Here is a 22,842-nt window from a genome sequence, read left to right as displayed (position 1 = left end):
GAAGCCACTTAAGGTATTTCCTTGGTCATGTGTATCCTCCACCAGAATATGAAGTTGTTCTCTTCCACATATGACTTTCTCAAGTGGGTTCCTGAAACATTGTGTTAACTCGGCAGTGACTTAAGTTGTATGGTTTTGTGACTACTGGTTGATATTATTATTATTATTATTATTATTATTATTATTATTTATTATTATTATTTGAAATCCTGCATAAGATGTGTATAGCTGGCCACTGACCTGTTTATTGGAAATTATACTTGCACATAATGGGCCTGATTTATTAAAGAAAGTAAAGCCAGAGAAATGAGTAACTTTGAACCTTGGCAAAACCATGTTGTATTGGAGGAGGAGGAGGCAAATTTAAAATGTGAAGACAGATTTATAATTGGGGTGTGGCATGTCCTAGATCAACTGTTAATGTCAGTGTAAAAATAAAGCTATCAAGTATTTGTGTCCTACATGAAAAACTACCAGTATTTTGCTTTATATGTAAAATAATAAACTCCTTTGAACCTCTTGCATTGAAACATGGTTTTGCCAAGGTCCAAAGTTACTAATTTCTTTCCTTTACTTTAATGAATCAGGCCCAATGTATCTGTAGATTTTCAGGAGCTCGTTATCTCTTAACTTGCTGATGAAGACCATACAATAACTTATGGCAGCTTCCATTTAATTGTAAAAATCACGGGAGTTTTTATATGGAATTACCACATACTAGTACGACATTCTGAGATTCATCATCTTCCAATCATTATTGTTATTATTATTTTTATCTTTTAGAATTCTTTTTAGCACATGCAAACTGTAATGGGTCAGAGAAAAAGCTACAAATATAGTAATTAACAATAAAAATAATAGGAAAGAGAAAGAGAGCATAGGAGTGTTGTCACTTACAGAGGGATGTTTCTTGCTGTATGCATGCCAACAATCCTAAACTAATGAAGGATCATTTGTAATTTACAGCTAGAGTACTTTTTTTTAATGAAATGGATGTAATGTGTGTCTGTGTGTATGAAGTGGCCCTTAGGTAGCAGCATTCAATGCTGCTCTGTCAGTGATGGCTAATGTAGTGTTGTCTAATGAGTTGTTTGTCTAGTAAGTCCTACATATGATAGTTGAGATCGGAGGATACTTTTTTACATTAATGCTGCAGTATAATATGTAAGTTTAGCATTTCCAACAGTAGGAAACGTGTTTTTGTTTATCCTTATTTTGTAACTTGGAAAAATGTATATTTCTTAAAATGAAACAAAATCCTAAATCTATTTTGATATATTGTAGGTTGTATGGGAGTGTGAAATGCATACCGTTCTGGTTAATCGGGAAATAGATCAGAATTTGCTCATTGCATGCTGTTGAGTACTGGCATACTTGTGTGCCCAAACCTGCTGCACTCTAGCCTGTAGTTATAACAATCAAGTGGCCCAGTATTATTGGACAGTTTGGACCGGAACCAGAAGCTTTATTTTAATAATGGCTCAAGTGATATTTTCATTAGAGAGTATTTTAAAGTCGCAATACATTGAAGAAATTAGTTGTGTTTTTTAACATAACTCACGGTAGCAGGCTATAAGAAGAAGCTGGGTACAATTGTTCCTTGACTTGATTCTTTAGGTTGCTATTTTTTATAATTCTGCACAATGTCATGGACTACAATTGCAACCAAAGTAACATGGCACATAATGTAGTTAGCAGAGATGCTTTGGAACACCCCTCTGAGCTCTGTGTAATGTAAAATCCTCCCTTTTCTTCCTGATTCACCCTCTGTTTTCACATGACATGCTGGCAGCTGTGCGCCTTTGTGTAACTGGTGGCCACATTTTGTAAGCCCCAGAGACATTTTGAAAAGGAGATAGTGATTTGTAGGAGGCAGTGGCGGATCCAGGGGGGGGGCGATCGCCCCACCTAGCAGAGACTTGCTGCACACTGTGCAGGTCCGTTCGGCAGTGACAATGTGCTGCCCGGCTGCTCTGATTGTGTATTAAACACAATCAGCGCAGCCGGGCAGCACATTGTCACTGCCGAACGGACCTGCACATACTGTGCAGCCGCCGGCAGCCTTGGAAAGCAGAAAGGGGGCGGGGCCTAAATCGCCCCCCTAAGATCGCCCCGGGTAGGGCAAATGTCTAGATCCGCCCCTGGTAGGAGGAGATCTAATAAAATGTCTATCAGATATATGTTTAAAATGTACTTAACTTGATATATAAAGAAGAAATAAAGCTACCATGTAGGATTGCTGCTTTAACCAAGGGCTAATCATTTAGATTTTTATTTCTTTTTCTGACCATTTATAATGTGTGCTCACAGCCTCTGCTACCTTCATGTTTGCCAAATTTTATCTATACCGGAGTCAACCAACTGTAGGACATGCAGTGTTTATTGTCTATGAAGATGCCAGATTTTATCATTTTTATTTTTACGTTGACTCATCAAATTGTTTCCTAAATGTTCCTGTCTAAAATGTTAAATTATTGGCAAAACTAGTGTATTATTTCATGCTTTGAACACCAGTAGTTTTATCGTATAGTTTTGTAATGTTATTGCATGCTGTCTCCTAGTGTTCATAGCTAGGCTGGGAACCCTGAAGCAGAGGCCTATTATTGTTCGTATGAGCTTGTCCAATTAGCTGCCCTGTCCCTTTGAAGCTGTTATGTCCTGTTGATCAGTGATGCTTAGTCTAGGTTTTGCTTCCATGTTTGTCTTTCCTTTTTGCCATACAGAGCTCTGCAGTATCGGTACTGTACATATTATTTTATAATGTGAAGATAAAATATTGTCTTGAATTCACAAATTCTAACACTGGATCTTAAGGTGTGAAAGAAGAAATGTAACATACTATATTAAATGTACAAGCAAGCAAACTGCTACATTAAAAATAATTATTTCCCTTTCCTACATTAAGAAAGTAAATAGACATTTACCACTGTATGTGTTTCACGACTTGCATGGACACTTTAAAAGGAATATACATTTTAGACTTGTCACTTGAATTGAAAAAAAGCTAAAAATAATAATAGAAATATAGTTTTGTTGTAGCTGCAACATATTCTCTATAATATACTGTGTACATATTTCTTACAATGTTGCATGTGTATATTTTGAATAGTTTGACTTGCTGTGTTACGTAAAATAATTATAAAGTATTTTTCTAGAGCACATTTTATGAATGGTGAATATTTCTTATCTCCAATTTCCTCTGTGTCTCGCAAGCTGATGGTAATTACTTTTGCTGTGAGCATCTGTCAACGCAGAATTTTTGTCTCTTCAGGTTCATGTGAAAATGGCGGATGAAGCGGTCTGTGTTGGCCCTGCTCCCACTAGCAAAAGCTACCTCAACATGGATGCCATCATGGAAGCCATTAAGAAAACTGGAGCCCAAGCTGTGAGTCTGAATGGGTCTATCTGCTGCAGCTGTTTCAGATATAGAAGGCAGAATAGCCAGAATGTGTATTAAAAAATAACAGAAAAGGACTGAATATTCTGTTCTTGTTTGGTTCATGTCACATGAGTTAAATGTGGCCGAAATCTCTACTGGAAATCAAAGGCTTTTGAAGCATCTGGCAAGGCTGGTGGCAGTTCCTGCAGGTGGCTGCTGGATTCAGAAATCACACCAGGGAGCAGCTTCAGTTCATTCCCAAATATGCTGGGGGAAAAAAATCCCAATTAGTTTTAACCCTTTCCGTGGCACTTTCGTTTCTTTTCTTTGTGGAGAATAAAAGGAGAAATTATAGTTAAACTATTTATGCTGTAATTATTTAATAATTGTTCACGCTTAGTTACCTACTGCACCAGATAAGACAAATTCAGAAACATTACATTTTTAATTTTATGAATATTAATGAATCAATTTTATCTCATGTGACTATAGAATATATATATATATATATATATATATATATATATATATATATATATATATATATATATATATATATATATATTTATTTTACTTTTTTTCCCCTTATTTTTTCTTTTTCTATTTTTTTTATCTGTTTGAATCCTTGTATTATATACACAATTATCCTAATATGTTTTTTTCTTAAACATAGGACTTAATGAAATCAGATATGCATTTCCATACTTTACATATTATGTAATAAAAAATGTTTAGATCATTTTTTGTTTTTGGGACATGTGTCGTATAATGCTTAAAACTGTTTCAGCAATGGGATATGATCAAAGCCTTTACTAAGTGATTATTATAACACCCTCTGTTTTTATTTTCTAGGTCCACCCAGGATACGGGTTTCTTTCTGAAAACAAAGAATTTGCCCGACGTCTGGTAAGTCGAGTTGTTTTGTGGTGGCTAATGAATCTTTAGGGTAAGCAGCAGAATGCAATGGAGTAGTGGCTGCATTCAACAGTGAAAGGTGTCTGATTATGTCCATGGCTAAAAGCGCTGTTGTTAAGGCCCATTTGTAGCTTAACCTGGCCTCATTACTGTATATTGTTCTATTAATAAAGGGAACAGCCAAATTGCCGCAAGAGTGTCACATTATCAGATCTTATTTTGAGCAGGTTTTTCTTTTTTTTTTATTCTTAAACGCCACACTGTGTGTATATGTATTTGTGTGTGTGTGTGTGTGTGTGTGTAATAAATCTGTGTGTGTAATATTGTGTGTGTGATTATTTATTATACATAATATATTGTATATAGTTTTTTTTCCTTTCAATTATTGCATATGTGTACTTTAAATGTATATTTCTATCATGCATACTACATATGAATGTATTTAATAAACATGTTTATACTAAATAATGCCACAGTTGACAATTGAAGAATAAACAAAAATGTGTTTTGTTAATTACTATCAGTTAATTTTTCACGCAACTTACTGCTAAAAGCTTTTCCTGAATCATTGAATGAATATTGCTGCTAAAATATCCATTCCAGAAATGATTGTGATAAATGGACCTTAATCCTTCTCTTCTTGTCTAGTTATGATTTTGTCACTTTTATGCGGTTTCATCTATAACATGGGGTCAGAATAACACATTTGTTTCAGGGGGCATGTCTGAGTTCTAATGGTTTTTGAAAAGATTTCTTAAGTGGTTCTTGATCTCAGAACTATATACGGGAACTTATTGAAAATAATGTCTGCCTTGTAGGGTTAACAGGTTATTACAGTTGTATAAACGTAACCATTGGGGGGTAAAGTGACTAGTCCCTGGGTCACTCATGGTCACTGACAAAGCAATAAAAGGCTGCTTTTATCTGGTACCATGGATGCTGATATCTTATTTGTTTTTTTGTCTTTTAATTACAGTGGCCAATTTTAAAAACAATGTCTTAAAGAGAATTCATAACATATGCTAAAGTGTTGTGCAGTTTGTAATGTGTTTAAATATTATTTTGTTCTGAAGAGTCATTTTGTGCACATACATGTTTGCATATCAATCTATATTTGTACTCCTATGTTTCATCATCATCATTTATTTATATAGTGCCAACATATTCCGTAGTGCTTTACAAATGTTTTTTTTTTTTTTGTAAGTTCAATGGTTTAATATTTGCTGTAGTATAGCAGAAATTATATCTGGTCATGATGTTTCCTTTCCAGGAAACGGTAGGTTGCTACATCATAAATCATTAGTTGATATTGTTGTGACTGTGTCTGTATTTATATATTGGTAAGTGAAATGGACTCGATGGCAGACTAGATAAACCAAGTTTGCTTTTGGAATGGCTCTGCGTATAGATTTCTCATGCATGACTTTAATGATTCGAACATGCACCTTGTGTTTTTCACCTGATTTGTCACCTGATTGACCTGTTCATACAGCAAGAGTAAACATGTCATGACCCCTTACATCATGACATTACATAGTCTGAAAGTGTTCCACTGGGAAATCGATCAAAGCCCTAGTTATATCAGAATCCCTTTCTGTAAACTATTCTTTTGTTAGTTGTTTACCTATCATTTTTAATGAAAGACTGCCTTAGATGCAAAGTATAAAGGATGAATGTGTTCTCCTTGGAGTTTTTACCAAGAGCGTCCCTGCCGTTTCTCTAGAGATGCAAAATAGATGGTGATATTAGAGGAATAGTTATATGCCATTATTTTACCAGATCTCTGTCTTGCTTCTGGACTTTGTTGAGGACTTGGAAAGAGACTCAGTGATCTACATACATTTATAATGCCTGGACGTCCGTTCGCATGTGCACAAGTAGCTGCACATTAAATATACATCTGTACAGATAACAACTAAACAACATACATTTACATTGCCTTTTACAGCTGTATAGTTAGTATATTCACCCTTTCCTTGTCTGGTGAAGTTAGTCATCTTTTGGGCAACTTTAGATTCCCATGAATATGAATGAGCGAGAGAACAGTTCACATACTGGCATTGTTCTCCATGAGAAACATTCTGTGACGTCATGAAGCTTTCAGGACATTAACTTGAATGATCACATAAGATCCGTATAATAGGAACTGCCTACATTAGCTTTAATACCTACAGGACGACACGGAGAGGGAGGGACACTGTATTAAAACTGAACATACAATAGTTTTTTGTGTTTAGTAATGTCTTTTCTTCCTGTCTCAGCAACTGTATGACAGGCTAGTGCAGTGTAGCATTTTTTGTTTTGTCATTTTATTCGAGGGGGCTTACTCGAGGTTTGTGGCTTTCCTCATGTGCTGTCCAGCGGGGTATGGGCTGGAACTGTATCGTTTTCTCAGCTGGGCTGTTTTGAAGTCTGGATGCTACCTGGGACTTCCGAGTTGGGCGTGCACACAGGGAGGACGCACGCACTGCCGGGTTGCCGTGCAGCGTTACTCCCATTCATCGGTATACATGTCAAGGGACAGGTGAGAAGCATTACAGGTGGAAAACATTATCCTGCAACAGACACACTGTGATGTCAGGACAGGCACCTTTTTTAAAGCAACTGATGCCCATTATATGAGGCTCATTGTTTTCCTATAGGTGGTTGTATGCTGCAGGACTTAGCAGCTATCTGGATACAGTGCACTATGGACCAGGAGCCTGCCCCAAAAAGCTGAAGGACACCCCAAGGTAAGCCCTTAGAAGTGGGTGTTTTGTGTACTTTAGAATAGCTTAGTTAGTACCTTTTTTCTGTTCTATTGTTTACAGTACCTCTGTGGAGCTTGTGTAGGGAAAAAGAAAATGTAAAGTTAAGAATCGAGTGTGTGTAGCCTGTGATGGCCGATTGCCGAAAGATTGCATTGATCCATTATGTGTGTGTCATGTACCCCTGAAATGATTGAATTGTTCTGGGGGGCCAGGCTCTTCTAAGTCAGAAGAAGCGGCCCTGGAGGTTACATCCCAGGTAATCCAGTTTCTACAACAGCACGGTTGGTTAATCAATGTATCAAAAAGCCATCTGAGACCGTCACAGCAGCTTGTGTTCCTAGGAGTACAAATAAATACAAGAACGGACAATGTCTGTCTCTCTCAAGAAATAGTGGACAAAATCCAGTCCTTAGCTCATCAAATTCAGGTTCAACCTCAAGTTTTGGCACGGATGTGTCTTCGCCTCCTAGGGATGTTTTCCTTAACAATAGGAATCCTTCCATGGGCAAGATGGCATATGAGAGATCTTCAATCAAACTTCTTCTCAGACAGAATCATACAGTGGGGTCACTAGATTCCAAAATCAACCTCTCAAGATCAGCAAGACAGTCACTGACTGGTGGCAATTGCAAGGCTTGAGGAAGGAATGTGTGACTCTCTCAATACCAGACTGGTGTGTTCTTACCACAGTTGCCTGTTCAGTAGGTTGGGGTGCTCACATGTAGGCGATGGCCACACAGGGCACCTGGCGAGACAAAGAGAGACTTCTCCAGGGGAACATCTTGGAGATGAGTGGTCTGGCTTCCAGTCCAGTACTTCCAGTCCTATTTACAAGACAAACATCTGTGAGTATTCTCCGACAACAGGACTGTAGTAGCCTTTATAAACAAGCATAGTGGCACCAAGAGCAGAGCAATGCTGGCCAAAATAACCACTCTGATGGCATGGGCAGAGGCGAATCTGAGATCTTTCAGCCCTTTACGTGGCAGGCAAAGACAATGTGGTGGCTTACTATTTAAGCAGACACCAAGTCCACCCTGGAGAATGGGAGTTGCACAAAGAGGTCTTTCAACTCATACGACACAGGTTTGGAGCACCAGAAGTAGACCTGATGGCTACAGGAAACAATGCCAAGGTACCCCTATTCTACTCCCGTCACAGAGACAACAGGGCCCTAGGAATAGATGCTCTGTCGATACACTGGAACTTCAAGCTGGGGTACGTATTTCCTTCTTTTCCAGTCATCCTTCAGGTACTCCCGGCATTTGGTTCACGGTATCACGGAGGATACTGCTGGACCGTCCATGGCCGTTGCCGGTCAGACCAGACCTCATACATCAGGGACTGATTCTGCATCTAAATCTGGGCTCCCTTGGTTTGATGGCGTGGAGACTGAGCGGCAACTACTGAAATCCAAAGGTGTTTCAGACGAGGTAATAGATATTCTAATTCAGGCAAGGAAAAATAATTCCTCTAATTTATTACAGAATTTGGAAAAAAATAATTTATTGGGCGAAAACCATGGCGAAGGATCCCATGTTAGGTACCCAAGATACTGAAGGCGCATTCAACTGGGGCCGGTAGCGACCTCCTGGGCACATAGAGCCCAGGCTTTGGCAACCGACATCTGTAAGGCAGCCGGATGATCGTTGATGCACACCTTTTCTAAGCATTATCTGCTTGACGTTTCAGCATCTTTGGAGACACAGTTTGGCAGAAAGATTCTCCAGCAAACGGTGTAAATAAATTTTTGTTTGACTGTATTATGGTGTTAGTTTTTATTGCCCTCCCGACTATTGTACTGCTTTGGTATATCCTATTGTAAGGGCTACCATGGAGTTGGGAAAGGAAAATTGAGAATTATACTCGCCGTTACTTTCCTTTCCTTGACATACTCCATGACAGCTCTATATTTTCCCACCTTTGTTCTAATAGTTATGTTATAGAACGGCTTGGCAAGTTACAAAAGACATTAAGGAAGAGGGGGAGCTTATATGGGATCCAGGTGGGACAAAGTTCTTACTGTCTACACTAAGCTGATCAGGCTAATAACTCATTGTTAGGGCTGCCATGGAGTATGTTAAGGAAAGGTAATTAACGGTGAGTATAATTCTTAATATTCTTAAGCATTACAGGCAAAAAATGTGGCTCTTCCCCCATGAGTCTTCATATGGCGATTAGGATACAGTTAGTGACCTTAGAAAATGAATCGGTTTATTTTCCCATGTGTACTTTTTTCTTAGACATGAATCATTTACAGGTCCCAGAAATAAATGCAATTTTATTTTTCACCAAGGGCTTCCCTTCACTCTAGGAAATCCTAGATGATATCACTATTGTGACATCACCTGTATTTTGTCATCAGTGGGGAAACCCAGGCTTCCCCATTCAGCTGTATGTAATACTTCCTCTCCACTTCATTATAATCATAACAGAGTTTTGGGTATTGGGCGTAGTGACTGACCACTATAATAAGCTGATGTTAGTTAATGGCTGGTATTAAAGTCCAGTCATTCCAATATGTCCAGACAGCAATCTGGAATGGGTCAAGAAATATTTAATGGTATTATTGAGACATATTCTCAAGTTACATTTATTTAAGTCACTTGGTCTGCTTTCTATAGCTATATTTTTTAAATTATTACCAATTCTGCTTTGTTTTGTGTACGAAGGGGACAAGGTTCCTAGGTTAAAAGGATTAATACAGACCCGATAAAAGGTGGATGGCTACCCAAAGTGTTACATCTGTTTTGTCACTTTCAATAAACATTGCCAAGCCAGTGCACACATTTCATAATCATATGAAATTCATCTGCATGGCTATAACTGTTTACTTTGACATGTATCATACATCTGAACTAATTGCATGCACAAAGTACATTTCATACGGCTTCAGTTCAAATAGCTAATATGATGACTAAGTGCCAGAGGCTTAACTAAGTTTTGAATATTGGTCATCATTTGCAGACCACTAGTCTGTATGGATGAGTGATGGACTGGTGCCCACTGGATCCCTTTGTGGTTTTGATTACTTCTTTCATATTTTATTTTATTTTATTTTATTTTTTAATTCTATTTAACTTTTTTTTTTTTATTTTTTTTTTTATTGCTTACACAGATTCATTCCCACAAGCTATCCACACATTTACTCCCAATTACATCCACAAACCAACTGCCTGCACAATAGAAAGGTTTTACTGGAAAAGGTACAGTGGCCTAGTGGTTAGCACTTCTGCCTCACAGCACTGGGGTCATGAGTTCGATTCCCGACCATGGCCTTATCTGTGTGGAGTTTGTATGTTCTCCCTGTGTTTGCGTGGGTTTCCTCCGGGTGCTCCGGTTTCCTCCCACACTCCAAAAACATACTGGTAGGTTAATTGGCTGCTATCAAAAATTGACCCTAGTCTCTGTCTGTCTCCTTGTCTGTGTATCTCCCTCTTTGTCTGTCTGTGTGAGTGTGTGTCTATATTAGGGAATGTAGACTGTAAGCTCCAATGGGACAGGGACTGATGTGAATGAGTTCTCTGTACAGCGCTGCGGAATTAGTGGCGCTATATAAATAAATGATGATGATGATAAGGTATTAAATCACAACACAATGTTGGATTTTTTGTGAAAACTGGTGCAATTAGTAATACTGAATGCTGGAGCCTGAAAAACTGGTTTCAAATTTTGTTACACAAAGTGATTTTGTAGGTCAAGGTGTGGATATAGGAGTATGGAAATTCAGACTGCTGCTAGGTATACATACACTGATACAATGACATGGGCTTTCATTATGGAGCAATTTGTGAGCCGACCTTTCGGACCAATCATGAAACAAGAGCTTTGACAGTTTCAGCCCCCTTGTTTACATATCTGGTTATTCAACATTTGGCTATAGTGAGCATCCTAGATATAAAAAGTGTCCAACTACAGTGAAGAAGTCTCTGGATATTTATCGTACAAAAACCTTATGAATGATAAAACAGAATAAACATTGGACACTGCACAGTTTATAGCACCTAACCACAGTATTTAATCAATGTATGAGTCTGATCAGTGCTGCATGTCTGGTTTGAATGAAGACATGATAAAGTAAATGTCCTATATTATGAGAGCAATAATGAAGCAGAAGATGATTGTTGTGTTCAATTAACACCTGGTGGGCTCAGTTTGCATCTAATCTGACTTGGGTTAGCAAATGCCTGACTTCATGTTCATTATGATCTTAATGAGTCAAGGAAAAATCTGTTTTGTGCAGACAACAAATCATAATTTGGACAGTTGTTTCTCACCAGCTTCCAGGGCCACGTACTTGGACACCTACTTACTTTTTCCAGTCATTTCTTTCCCATAAATACTGTAAGATATGCTGATATCAGTTATTAATAGTTAATTTAAATGCCATTTGTCAGGCCCATAAAAATGTCATTCTTCCCCGAACATATTGCTGAAATCGTTCCTCATCATACTCTTGACAGTAAGAGGGTGAAAGAAAAACTCTCCAGAAAATATCTAAATGAATGGATGGGAATCATTGCTGCTTCTGAACTAATAGCATACATGTTTCCATTAATGAATTGCCTAGGTTTAAGGAAACAATTTCTTTAAAACAAAGTTTGGATTTATTCTGTGGTGATTACCACACAAGCCTTATTGACAATATAATCAGCAAGGACGTGGATGGCTTACATTGAGTGTATTTTGGATAGACACCTGTCAACAGGAGAGAGCCTGGTCATACTCCTGCATGAAGCAGGAGCAAAAATAATGCCCTTTTCACCCTACTTACAAACTACCATAAACGTTTGTAGTGTACTCCATAAAAGTCAATTATTGTCACTGAAAAGCTATTAGACTTGCCTCCAAGGTAGAAACTTCAAATTTAGATTGTTCAGATAGGAAATGATCACTTTTAAACAAACTTCCTCCATTTTAATGGCACAACAAAAGCTGCTGCCTGGGACAGCTGTCTGACTTTGCCTTATTATAGGCACACCCTTTCACATGATCACCTATCACAACTGTAAAAGGGATGAACTGTGTTAGTTAAATCTAAAGAGACCACAAGTATAAATTGATGATACAGTGTCCACAGCTTGAGTGCTTCTGTTGTATAGATGAAGTACCATAAACAGACTAAAGCTGTGCACACGGTATGTTCCCCTCACCATGAATCTGCATTCATGTAAACAACTTCTCCATTTGGGATTGTTTCTCATGAAGATCTGCCTGTCATTACTCTCAAGCATTCACTGGGGTGTGGAGCGAGACTTGAAGTATGTGAATTTGTTATTTACATATGCCGGTGCATTTAACACTTGTGAGTAGTGACATTTGGCATTTCATAGTTAACAATGATACCTTTATTACATAGCTGCCCTTGCATACTTTATTACTGGCCACTAAATATTTTAAAATTACTTCTCAAAGTTGCACCTGTGATATCCACAATTTTCCAGCACACACGTCACAAATATCCTAAGGACAGGCATCCACTGGCATTATATTAAGTTTTTATATTGCTAGCAAAAAAGCAAGCAAAACCGCTTCTCAAATTCTGGACGTTTAGAGTTCACTATAGGCTTTCCCAATGTGGATAGAAAAAGCTGTATTCAAAAATCCCAGTCACTACTGCAACGCGTAGAAGCGGTAGTATGTTTACAGTGGTTTCTAGTGTTGTATCCGTTTCCATGTGTATTACTAGTGTTAAAAACACTAGTAAAATGCATTTAATTAATGCCAGTAGGTATGAGGTCTAAGCACAGTGTTATTGTTTTATAGGTAGTATTGTTTTATCTATTGTTCTGTTTTTTGAGCCTATTTAGTTTTTAGTATGATGTCTCCCACCAGGCAATGTACATGTGCATAATAAGACCTCTGATTTGTTTATATATTCCTGGTTAGTGTTACTTCTTTTTTTTTTCTCTTTAATTGAACTACAGACTTTAATAAATATTTATAATTATCAAATTAGAGCTGCAATGCTAATGTATTATCTTACATTATGTGAATTTTCCAGGTCACAAGATGGTTGTTTTCATCTGTGTGCTAATAAAATATGAATACAATCAATGATGACCACAGGAGGTTTGCAGTGGGATACTACAATGCTATGCTTTGATGCTTTTTCTTGCACCATGAGAAGGAGTCAAGACGTGGAGATTATATCGATTTGGGACTTGATATTGGAATAAAATGCAAAACCTTATCAGTGTTGTCCATGAGCAAACTTATGTAGGGAAAAATTATGGTGTATTTTGCTTAAGATTGTATAAATGAAAGCCAAATTGTTTGGGGTCAGAATAAGAGAGATTCTTCTTTATCTTCTAGATTGTTTGTGTCGTGCTCTTGTAATTACTTTTTATTAATATTTTTTAATGGCTTATTTCCTATCCTTCAAGATGGTGTTGGCACAGTACAGAAGAGTACATAGAAGGCAAGGCCTGTAAATCTTAAAGCAAATTTAAAGTTGCATATAAAAGTCAGGATGTATATATTCTATGGGGCATATTCAATTTCGATCTGATTCGCGGTAACGCGCGTTACCGCGGAAAATGTGCACAACTGCCAGTAATACGGTATCGCAATAACGCGAATTTTCGTACGCAGCCCATAGGAAAATCCACGTTATTGCGGTACCACGGATTACGTTCGCGGCCGTTCCGGCGCGATCCCGCGAATCAGGATCGGAATTGAATATGCCCCTATATGTCTGTGCTGATATGTATATTAGGCATACTTGATGCGTGGTGCTAGGTAAAAGACGTATCCCTTGAAAACTTTTCATAGTGGAGAATTCAATTCTGCCCTGAGTAATGCTGCGCTAAATCTATTACCGGTAATACGGTAATTTTAACCTTGATTTCTGTTTGCGACTCCCTGACCTGTAAGCAAAAACCAGCGTTAAAGATTGCCGTATTAGCGGTAATAATGCACACTATTACCGTAATATCGGTACTAGTGCGCAGCCCACGTTACTTTCGACAGTAACGTGTCCAGTTGTATTCCCCCCCATAAAGTCATAAAGCTCTTATTTCTTTTTCTAAATTTTTTTCTATTCTTTGAGAATAAACACTTTACATGTGTGGAAATTTTTGCTATCTTGTGACCGTTCTTAAAATCATGTTGCTGCACGTTTAATGATAATGTAATGCCGTTTACATGGCAGATTTCAGGCAGCGCCCCCCCCCCCCCCCCCACTAATATGGGCTAAAACAATCTGTAGGTGGATGTTCTGTGTTATGCTCCAATAACCAATGGGCAAATGAAAGACTGAAAGGGCCATTACCCAGAAGTCTTACTCCTTTTTGGAATGGCTTTTTTTAATATTGTGTTTTATTGAGTATAGTTTGGAAATCTCCTTAATTCTTCTCATAATGGTTATTTTTTTTTATTTTTTTACGGAAGCTGTTTTACTCATTTAATGTAACTTGTAGTAAGACATGCAACACTAAAACACTTGTCATTTGATATAAATTCAGCACCAATAAACCCTAACAGTCAATTATAATGGGCACATTGCACCACAATAGCTGAGTGTATGAAGCCTGGCAATTAAAATAAAATGAGTGACTTTGGTTGGCTGTGTTATGAATATTATGAATATACTGATGTGATTACAGTACTGAAAGAACTGTAGTTGAGACAAATAGAAAAGTTGACAATAGTGGAAAAATGTGATGAAGGAATGCTTTTTGTGACCTTTGACCTTTGTAGATGTGCTGCACCATGGAAGTCTTGCTCTTTATAGATGTACCTAAATATGATTTGTTGAGATTTTCTTGTTAAGCTTCTGGGATGGCTTGTTCAAAGGCTATTGCTTAATAATTTAGTATCTATTTTTTTACCTTCATAAAAAGTTCATTGTGTATATGTATATTATGTATGTGGTAAATTGATAAATTCAAACTGCGTCCCTAGTAATGTAAATCAATAAGCCTATTTGGAGGTTGTTCTTGGATCACAATTCGCAGTATTCCAAAGAAATTGATCTAATGGTGAATTTGGGCCAGAGCCAAAGGTCTGATCGTGTCATAATTATAACTGCATGATAGAGAGAAAAAAGTGAAACTGTGTACTCTAGTGAAAGCCGTTGGAGGCTTATTTGTGTTTGAAAGGAGTTACACTTCCTCTGGTAGTTGGTGGTGTGAACATTAAGGACTTGTCTAGAAGTCATGCTTGAATCGATTCCTACTAATACAACATTTAGGATTTCTGAAGAGAGATGGGTAAAATCCCAAAGAGCTGATAGTGTAGTAATTTATAGCATCCAAATGTGGAATGTAGTGTATAAAAACTGGCTTATCTGTATATGAGGAATTGGACACTCTGGCAGTTGTATCCCTAATAAAGTTCTAAAAGAACAATAAGAAACTTGTTTAGTAAAAGAAAATCAATATATTTTAATATAGATAAAAACTCGTACATTAAAAATAATGAAAATGAATCTTGTCTTGATGACCAGTTAATTGGTGATACAGTGCGTTAATGTGGCTCGTGTGTCCTGCTTACTTCCTGATCTGCTCTAGACCTGAAAGTGACACGTCAGTCACTGAAGGAGGCTCTTCTGCCAAACCCAAGGTAAATTAATTTTTATGATAAAGTATACTGTCTGATATTCAGCATAAACTGAATTTTAAGTTTTGGGTGGAATTAGTCTTTAAGATAAAGGCATTCTATAGTCAGTGCAATTCATGACAAGTGTTCAGCCATTTTTTGGTACCTCCAGAGTTGTACTACATTTTATTCTTGTCTGCATCATTTTATTGAAGTGCTGAGCACAATTATACAGCAAACCTGACTTTTCATGTGCGTCTGTCCATAACAGGAGAAAGGAGAGTGGCTGAGAGGGAGAATATTTGAGCATAATGATTCAGTTACTCATGAATCAAGCAGAGTTGGGTAGATGGAAGGTCACCGTAGACCACACAACAAAGAAGATTTTGCCCTACCTCCTATAATTAATAAACACTTGATTTTGTTTTTTGTTAGAGTGCATGAAATGCTAACACCATTCAGCAACCTCAATGGCACAAAGTAACTCTTAAAACATCAAAAGTTGCCCAAGTACTAAACTTTTTATATGAATGTCTTCCTAAATGTGAAAGCAGGCACAAGTAATTTGACGATTGCCAGGGTTTACTTATGGACTAGACATTATCTAAGCCCTTTGTTACAGTCACATTGAACACAGAGTGTGATATGCTAATCTGTGTTTATGTATATGTGTGCATGTATCATTCTTTTTTCTGCCCCTGAGCATCCTCACATGTAAAAATAAATAAGTGTGTGTATAGATAATATAATATGTATGAGTTATAATAGACACGCCTATGCTAGAAAGCTAGACTTGAAATTTGCCTTGTTAATATCGCTTGATTATTCCTGTTAGGGGCCCTAACTCCGTAGCTAGTTTTATTTTGCTTAATGCATCATACTTGCTACCACCAGATTAAGGGATTCCTGTAGAGTTGGAAGTCTGTCTTTATTTGTGTGTGTGTGTAAAATACACATTTCCATACTGCACATGTGCATCAAAAAATGTAAAATGTGTGAATGAGCTAGAATGAGCTGATCGATGGGGGTTAGAAAGGAGTTGGTTTGAAGGTAGTCCTTTTCTGAGTGTTTAGGGCTCACAAACAGTCCTAAAATGTTGTGTGTATTTTTTTATTTCTTTTTTTCCTTCCAACCTCAAGATGCCATCCTCTTCAGTGGTCAGTGATTCTAGTATAAGATTCTTTCAACTTCTTATTATATCTCCATCAGTATGCTACATGGACACTCACTTTGACAAGATCAGATGGTGTGTATTAATGTTTACAATTAGCTGTTTGTTGAATTGAAAGATCTTTTATTCTGCCAGTCAATTAAAAACTCCTTCCAGTGTTGAATGCATGGCTGAGACTAAAATAATTTGAAATGTTTACAAAGGTTTCTACCTTTCTATTTGGGGGTCTTACTAAAACCATAGTGTGTACATTCATGCAGTGATAAGCAGCACTAATAACAAGGTCACTTTTCTTAAGTGATGCAATTTGAGGCTGTTTACATGAGCTTTCATATGGTTGCTTTTTTACTGATATTATGTGCCCTGTATTGGCAGGAAAATTGTTTACAATAAATACATTTTCTTTTAATTTGTGTGCAAGGCTTTGTAGACTGGTTTATTTCATTCCCTGATTATTTGGGCTGGGTTAGAAACACAGCGAGGAATGTTTTCCAACGTGTGGTAGGATTAAGCATGCCGGTAGCAGCACATTTGCCAGGGCTATTTAGTGCTGCGGTGGATTATGGTGTCATTAACACGATTTTATCCCTGCCAGCACTTTGAGCATTACTTCATTTATGTTGAACATTATCATGGCCAGAAACTGAATTGTAAGTTTGTCTGATGCTAGTGTGTTTGAACATGTGAGAGATTATTTACATCTAGACTTCTGTTGAGTTGTACATGGTGTACGTTTTGGCAGAATCAGAAAGTGACTAACGGATACAAACATATATACACATGCAGGCACACAAATTTGGGTTATTGAGAAGTTTTGTTTTTTTTGTTTTTGTGCAAAGCCGCCTCTTACACTCGCAGTACCCCTGGTCTGTTACTTGACTCCAGAGGAAGTGAGGAACATGACAGTCCAGGCACAATCTCTGTCCAGGATTGGTTACCTCTCCTCATTATCTAATCGCATTGAAACCCAGGAGGTGCCAGCCCAGAATGTGGAGAACAGTACAAGACGTGCACCTAAAACATAAGCCTTATGTGTTTTCTGCTCTACTGAGAATTTGAAAAGCTCTTTCATGTATTTTAAATTGTAGTTACAGCACCTAAGAATCTCCCAGGAGTAGCAAAAATAAAGTCACAGAGCCCCAGCCCCCTTTCTACACACACTCCGTTCTAACCACTCCCCTCATCAAACGACTGCTGCAAAATTCACAAATTTTTACCTCCCCACTAAGCACCTCTTCTGCATTGCTCCCAACCTTTGGAGCGCTTTCCCACTTAGACTATCCACCAGGCTCCAGCACTTTAAATGTGTCCTAAAAACGGTCTTCATTCAAGCCTTCCAGCCCTCCTCCTGACTTTTCCACCTCCACAACACTCAGATTCTTCCTCTTTGTGTTTGGCCCTCCCTTCTAGAATGTAAGCTCTCACAGGCAAGTCCCTCTCTCCTAGTCTTTTCTTCAAGTAATGATGTAAATGATGTTCGTAGTTATGTTATTTTGATGTTTTTGTATCTGGTATTTTCTTTGTTGAAACCCCTTGTGTAGGGCACAGTGGATCCCTTGTGATGCCTTATAAATAAATGCTGATAATAGAGAAGGAGGAAGGGACAGCTCCTGAGTGTGCAATGGTGTTGCCTACAGGGGAGGGATATTTACAACTGTCCAACCACCATTTTAAATTGGGTCAGTGAGAATGAGTGCAATAAATACCACAATTTTTCTCTAATTGGCGCATGATTCATCTGCCTAGTACTTTAGAGCTGGTCTGTCTGCGTAGGGAGCACCAAGGCTTTTTTTGTGGCCCTCACCATCACTGAAAATGTATTGTATGATATTACATTTCTAGTAAGCGTTTTGCTCAGAACCACATTTGTAAAATAAATGTACCCCTCCCCTCTACATGCAAATATATTATCATTTAAATTATAGTACAATATTAATTATTTATTGATAGAGAGAGAGAGAGAGAGAGAGTTAAGCATAATTGTGGATAGATAGATGAAAAAAAATAGTTATTCTCCATTAACATTTGCAGACATAGGTTTAATTTATATACTCTCTAGAGGTAATTTTAACTCTTGGTCATTTAAGCGTTTAATTCAGCTAGGAACTCCTGTAATTTGCCATGTAACTATTGGTCAGTCTGGGGCACTGAGAGGGGGGGGGGGGGGTGAGGCAGGTGCCAAGTGCTGGGTCCCTACACTGCAGCCCTCCTCTTTTTTGTTTTGTGAAGTCTTTAATTTTGTTAATATCTTATGAGATTTTCATGCGCGTTGTACTATCCAGTCATCAGTGTCGGAAAATCCATACCCTGTAAAAGAATACCAACAATGTTTCAGGAAAACTGAACATAACCCTGGTAATAGAAAGTATATGTAAACCCATCTTCATATTGGTATAAACCCACAGAGACCAGTAGACTTTAGACAAAATTTATTTATATAATGTGACCATGACCGTACCAATCACTTGATCGCCTGTACAGCGTTTTCACACACACATTCACATGCACTTCCAATTAAGAATAAATTAGCAGAAATTGTTATAGGTCTGTCCAGTTTCCAATAAAATGGTTGTTGTTAAAATATTGCCTTTCCATTAGAAACAGAAAATATATGTTGCCTTATTTAGTTACATCTTGGTTTAATCAGATGGGTCAATTGTGTTATAAACTTTCATTCTCTTTTTACTACTTTTGTTTCACAAAATACTATAATCATGACCTGATGTTGTTTTTCTCTCTCTGTTTTGATGGTATGTTTATTTCTTGGAGTTAGATGGAACTGTACCCATACAGGGTGGGGGTGGGGGGGGGGGGGTATTGAACAGGTTGCTTGTGAGTCTTTGGGGTATATTTACTAAACTGTGGGTTTGAAAAAGTGGAGATGTTGCCTATAAAACCCAATCAGATTCTAGTTATTATTTATTTAGTACATTCTACAAAATGACAGCTAGAGTCTGGTTGCTATAGGCAACATCTCCACTATTTCAAACCTGCAGTTTAGTAAATATACCCCTTTTAAGATCTTCCAAAAGCTGCTATATTAGTATCGGTAAATAAGCATTGTTTTATAGCCAGTGAAATGCTGCATTAATAGTTTTTTTTACTGGCACATAATCATCATCATTGGGTTTCTATTGTATGAAGTGCTTGTAAAAGGTACAGCATAACTATGGCGCAAACTGTGTTTGTAGAGTGTATGACTGCTAGTGCCTCATGACTTCAGAAATCTATTGATTACCCTTGTACAGTGTTTTTAGAGAGTATGAGAAAATCTATTGATTATTAAGTGCTGGTAAAAAGAAAGTATTAACTCCTCACTGAATGAGTTGTAGAATGCTGGTATACTATCTGTCAATAAACTGAGTACCAATCTGACACTACCCTAAATCACTTCACTTCAAGATTTATTAGATAATTACAATTGTTTCTGCAATTGTATGAATTGCCAAAAATATATATAAAATAGAAAGAATAAAGGTAGAATATGAGACAGTTTTAACTAAAACATCATATGTCAGTATGTTTATTAACACAAATAAAATAAACAAAACAAATATATTTAATATATACACGCACGCACGCTCCTGGAATGTAGCCGTAGTGTCTTGTAATAATATTCTGGAAAGAATAAGAACAATAAACACCTTTTCATACATAACACAGAGATATGGCACTTTACTCAATACTGTTCTGGCTACCCTATCCCCCTGTACCTGTTTTTTTTTTTTTTATATTTATTTTTTTTACGCAGTGCAGAGCAATTTGTGCTGGATTGAGATCACAAAAGAAGTACGACTAGTGTCTTGTAGTAACATAAACTGCATTGTTAAGGGTGTGGGGTTTGTGAAAGTAAAAAAAAAAAAAGTGGATAACCTGATAGCAAGAAAGATAAACGGAGAACTCCTTTTAATACGTTATAGCTATACACCACTTTCTGTATTTTAGGTTATTTTGGGGTTTTAAAAGAAACGTAATGGAAAATGCTTAATATAATGTCTTGTGTTTTATAGTTCAATTTAGTAACTTCCGAATTCCTAAACCGTTCGGAATATCTGGAGAGTGCCTTCGTTTTCTATCTAGTGTCACTCATAAGCACGTTAGTGAGGCTGCAAGCTATGTGCACTGCAGTTATTGGTGGCTAGTGTTCATGTTTTTAAAAACTTGTTTAATCTGAAATCCTTTTTTGTCCCAAACCTTGTGCTGTCAGCTGAAATCTAGTTGGTGATGGGGTTGTGTCTCCACTGCCTGGCTAAGGAGACCAAGAGCACTGTAGCTGTAGTGGACCACTCTTCACATGTGCAGAAAGAAGTGTGACACATCTGGGAGATGTTTTATTTAAAAGTTATAGCTTGGTAAAGCTGGTTTTATTGTGATTTGTCCATAATATGCAGAGTAATATAATTAGTGGCATAGAATAACATTTGCATGTTTATTACACTAACTGAGGAGCTGTATAAAAATATCTGGAAAAGTCTTAACCCCTATGTACAGTTTCTCTTTTAATTTGCATGATGTCGATTGCCTTTAATGACAGAATGTGATGGACAAACCCCAGTGGTGGAGCAGCCTCTGGCGGTCAACTTTTGAGTTTAGATTTTCATTAGACCGCCCTGCAAACCACAAACCCTAAATGTATCATTAAACACAGAAAGCCTCTTACTCAAGGATATATATATACGCCGTATACTTGCTGTTTATTGTACAATGCTTGAAGTTTATTGTATTATACAGACTGCTCACCATTCTAAGATCCCTTTTATTTGAAGGCACAAAATGGACATTAGACAAAAAAAAGGCTGCTGATAACATTGTGTGTTGTTGTTTGTTTGTTTTTTTGGTTTTTTTTTTAAGTAATTTGAAGAACGAACCTTTCATAAGGTTTTACACAGCTCTTTATAATGGGACTATATTTTTTTGTCTCTTACAAAGTGGCAAATCGAATGGCTCTTTCAAAAAACATTTTTTAGACTAATTTAAATGGTAAAAATGATATTGTGTTAGGGAAAACCATATAGCTGCACTTATAACCACTGTCTGTGGTTTAATTCATGATGTACTGTATATGCAGCTTTTGTGCAAAAGTTACTAATCTGTAAGCTTTTCTTAAAATGGAAGTATTCACTCCTTATTAAATAGCAGACTGTTATATTTATGGGCATCCAATATATGTTATTAACAAAGGTTTTAAGGAGATGTAATGGACAATGTTGGCAAATGACTAAATTGTACCTCCTAAATGACTTCTGGAGGACCATTATGAAGAGATTGGCCACTTTTGAACAGAGCAGAGACCACATGGCAGCCTGTGTGTACTGGATTTGGTTCCGGTTAATAATAGTTTATCTTTGCACTGCCAATCGTCGTTGTCTTTTCAGTATGTGTGCATTGCTTATTATTTTTAACCTTCAGTTTTATTCTAATGGCCATGAGCATGAAATTAGAAGGTACATCACATTTAACACTTATTACTTCAATTGAGTTTGTCCACTGAATGAAATAAAGTGGAGATTAGTTATGCAGTATTTGATCAAACTGAATCCTGCTCTTTGCCCTGTCTACTACTAATTATTTGCCGCTTTATGCTTCCTGGTGACCATGCAGCCCCCTCTGCTGACTTTCCTTGTCATTGCTTCATAATCTACTTGGCCAAATAGTAATCAGTCTCTGTTTGAAACTTCACATACTCATTATGCATTAAATCAATGGAACTTAATAACTATGTCATTGATAAGCAATTTTCAGTAGAGTAAAATTTATCTGCACTGGCTCCATCTCTGCATTGAGTTATGCACATAATTAATCCACACTTCCAGCGGTGAAGCCAACCTGGGGACTCATGCAGAATATTAGCTGGCACATTCTGAAAGCTGAGTGTTTCCAATCAGTGCACTGCTCATCAACAACCATCCTTGCCATAGACGATTACACAGCTGAATGTAACCTACTTTTTCTACCTCCAAAAAACCTCAATTACACTATTAATTTTCATGTTTTCTGTTCTGTCATTTTAAATGATATGTGCAGTTACTTGACTATGACTTTTGTCTGCTATTGGGAGTGAATTGTTGCATTCAGTGAACACAGAA

At 37.3% G+C, this 22,842-nt stretch overlaps 1 protein-coding gene across 1 annotated transcript in view; it reads left to right on the top strand.

The window, feature by feature from the left end:
- PCCA (propionyl-CoA carboxylase subunit alpha) overlaps positions 1-22,842 on the top strand; it is a 357,370-nt gene that overhangs the window by 27,960 nt on the left and 306,568 nt on the right. The window contains exons 5-6 of the mRNA XM_075199966.1: positions 3,272-3,385; positions 4,232-4,285. Of these exons, the coding sequence (XP_075056067.1) occupies positions 3,272-3,385; positions 4,232-4,285 (168 nt within the window). The remainder of the gene's footprint in view (positions 1-3,271; positions 3,386-4,231; positions 4,286-22,842) is intronic.

Source organism: Mixophyes fleayi, chromosome 2 (genome assembly GCF_038048845.1).
Source record: "Mixophyes fleayi isolate aMixFle1 chromosome 2, aMixFle1.hap1, whole genome shotgun sequence".
NCBI classification, from domain to species: domain Eukaryota; kingdom Metazoa; phylum Chordata; class Amphibia; order Anura; family Limnodynastidae; genus Mixophyes; species Mixophyes fleayi.
The sequence above is the reverse complement of the archived record's forward strand: the minus strand, read 5'-3'. Positions and strand labels throughout refer to the sequence as shown.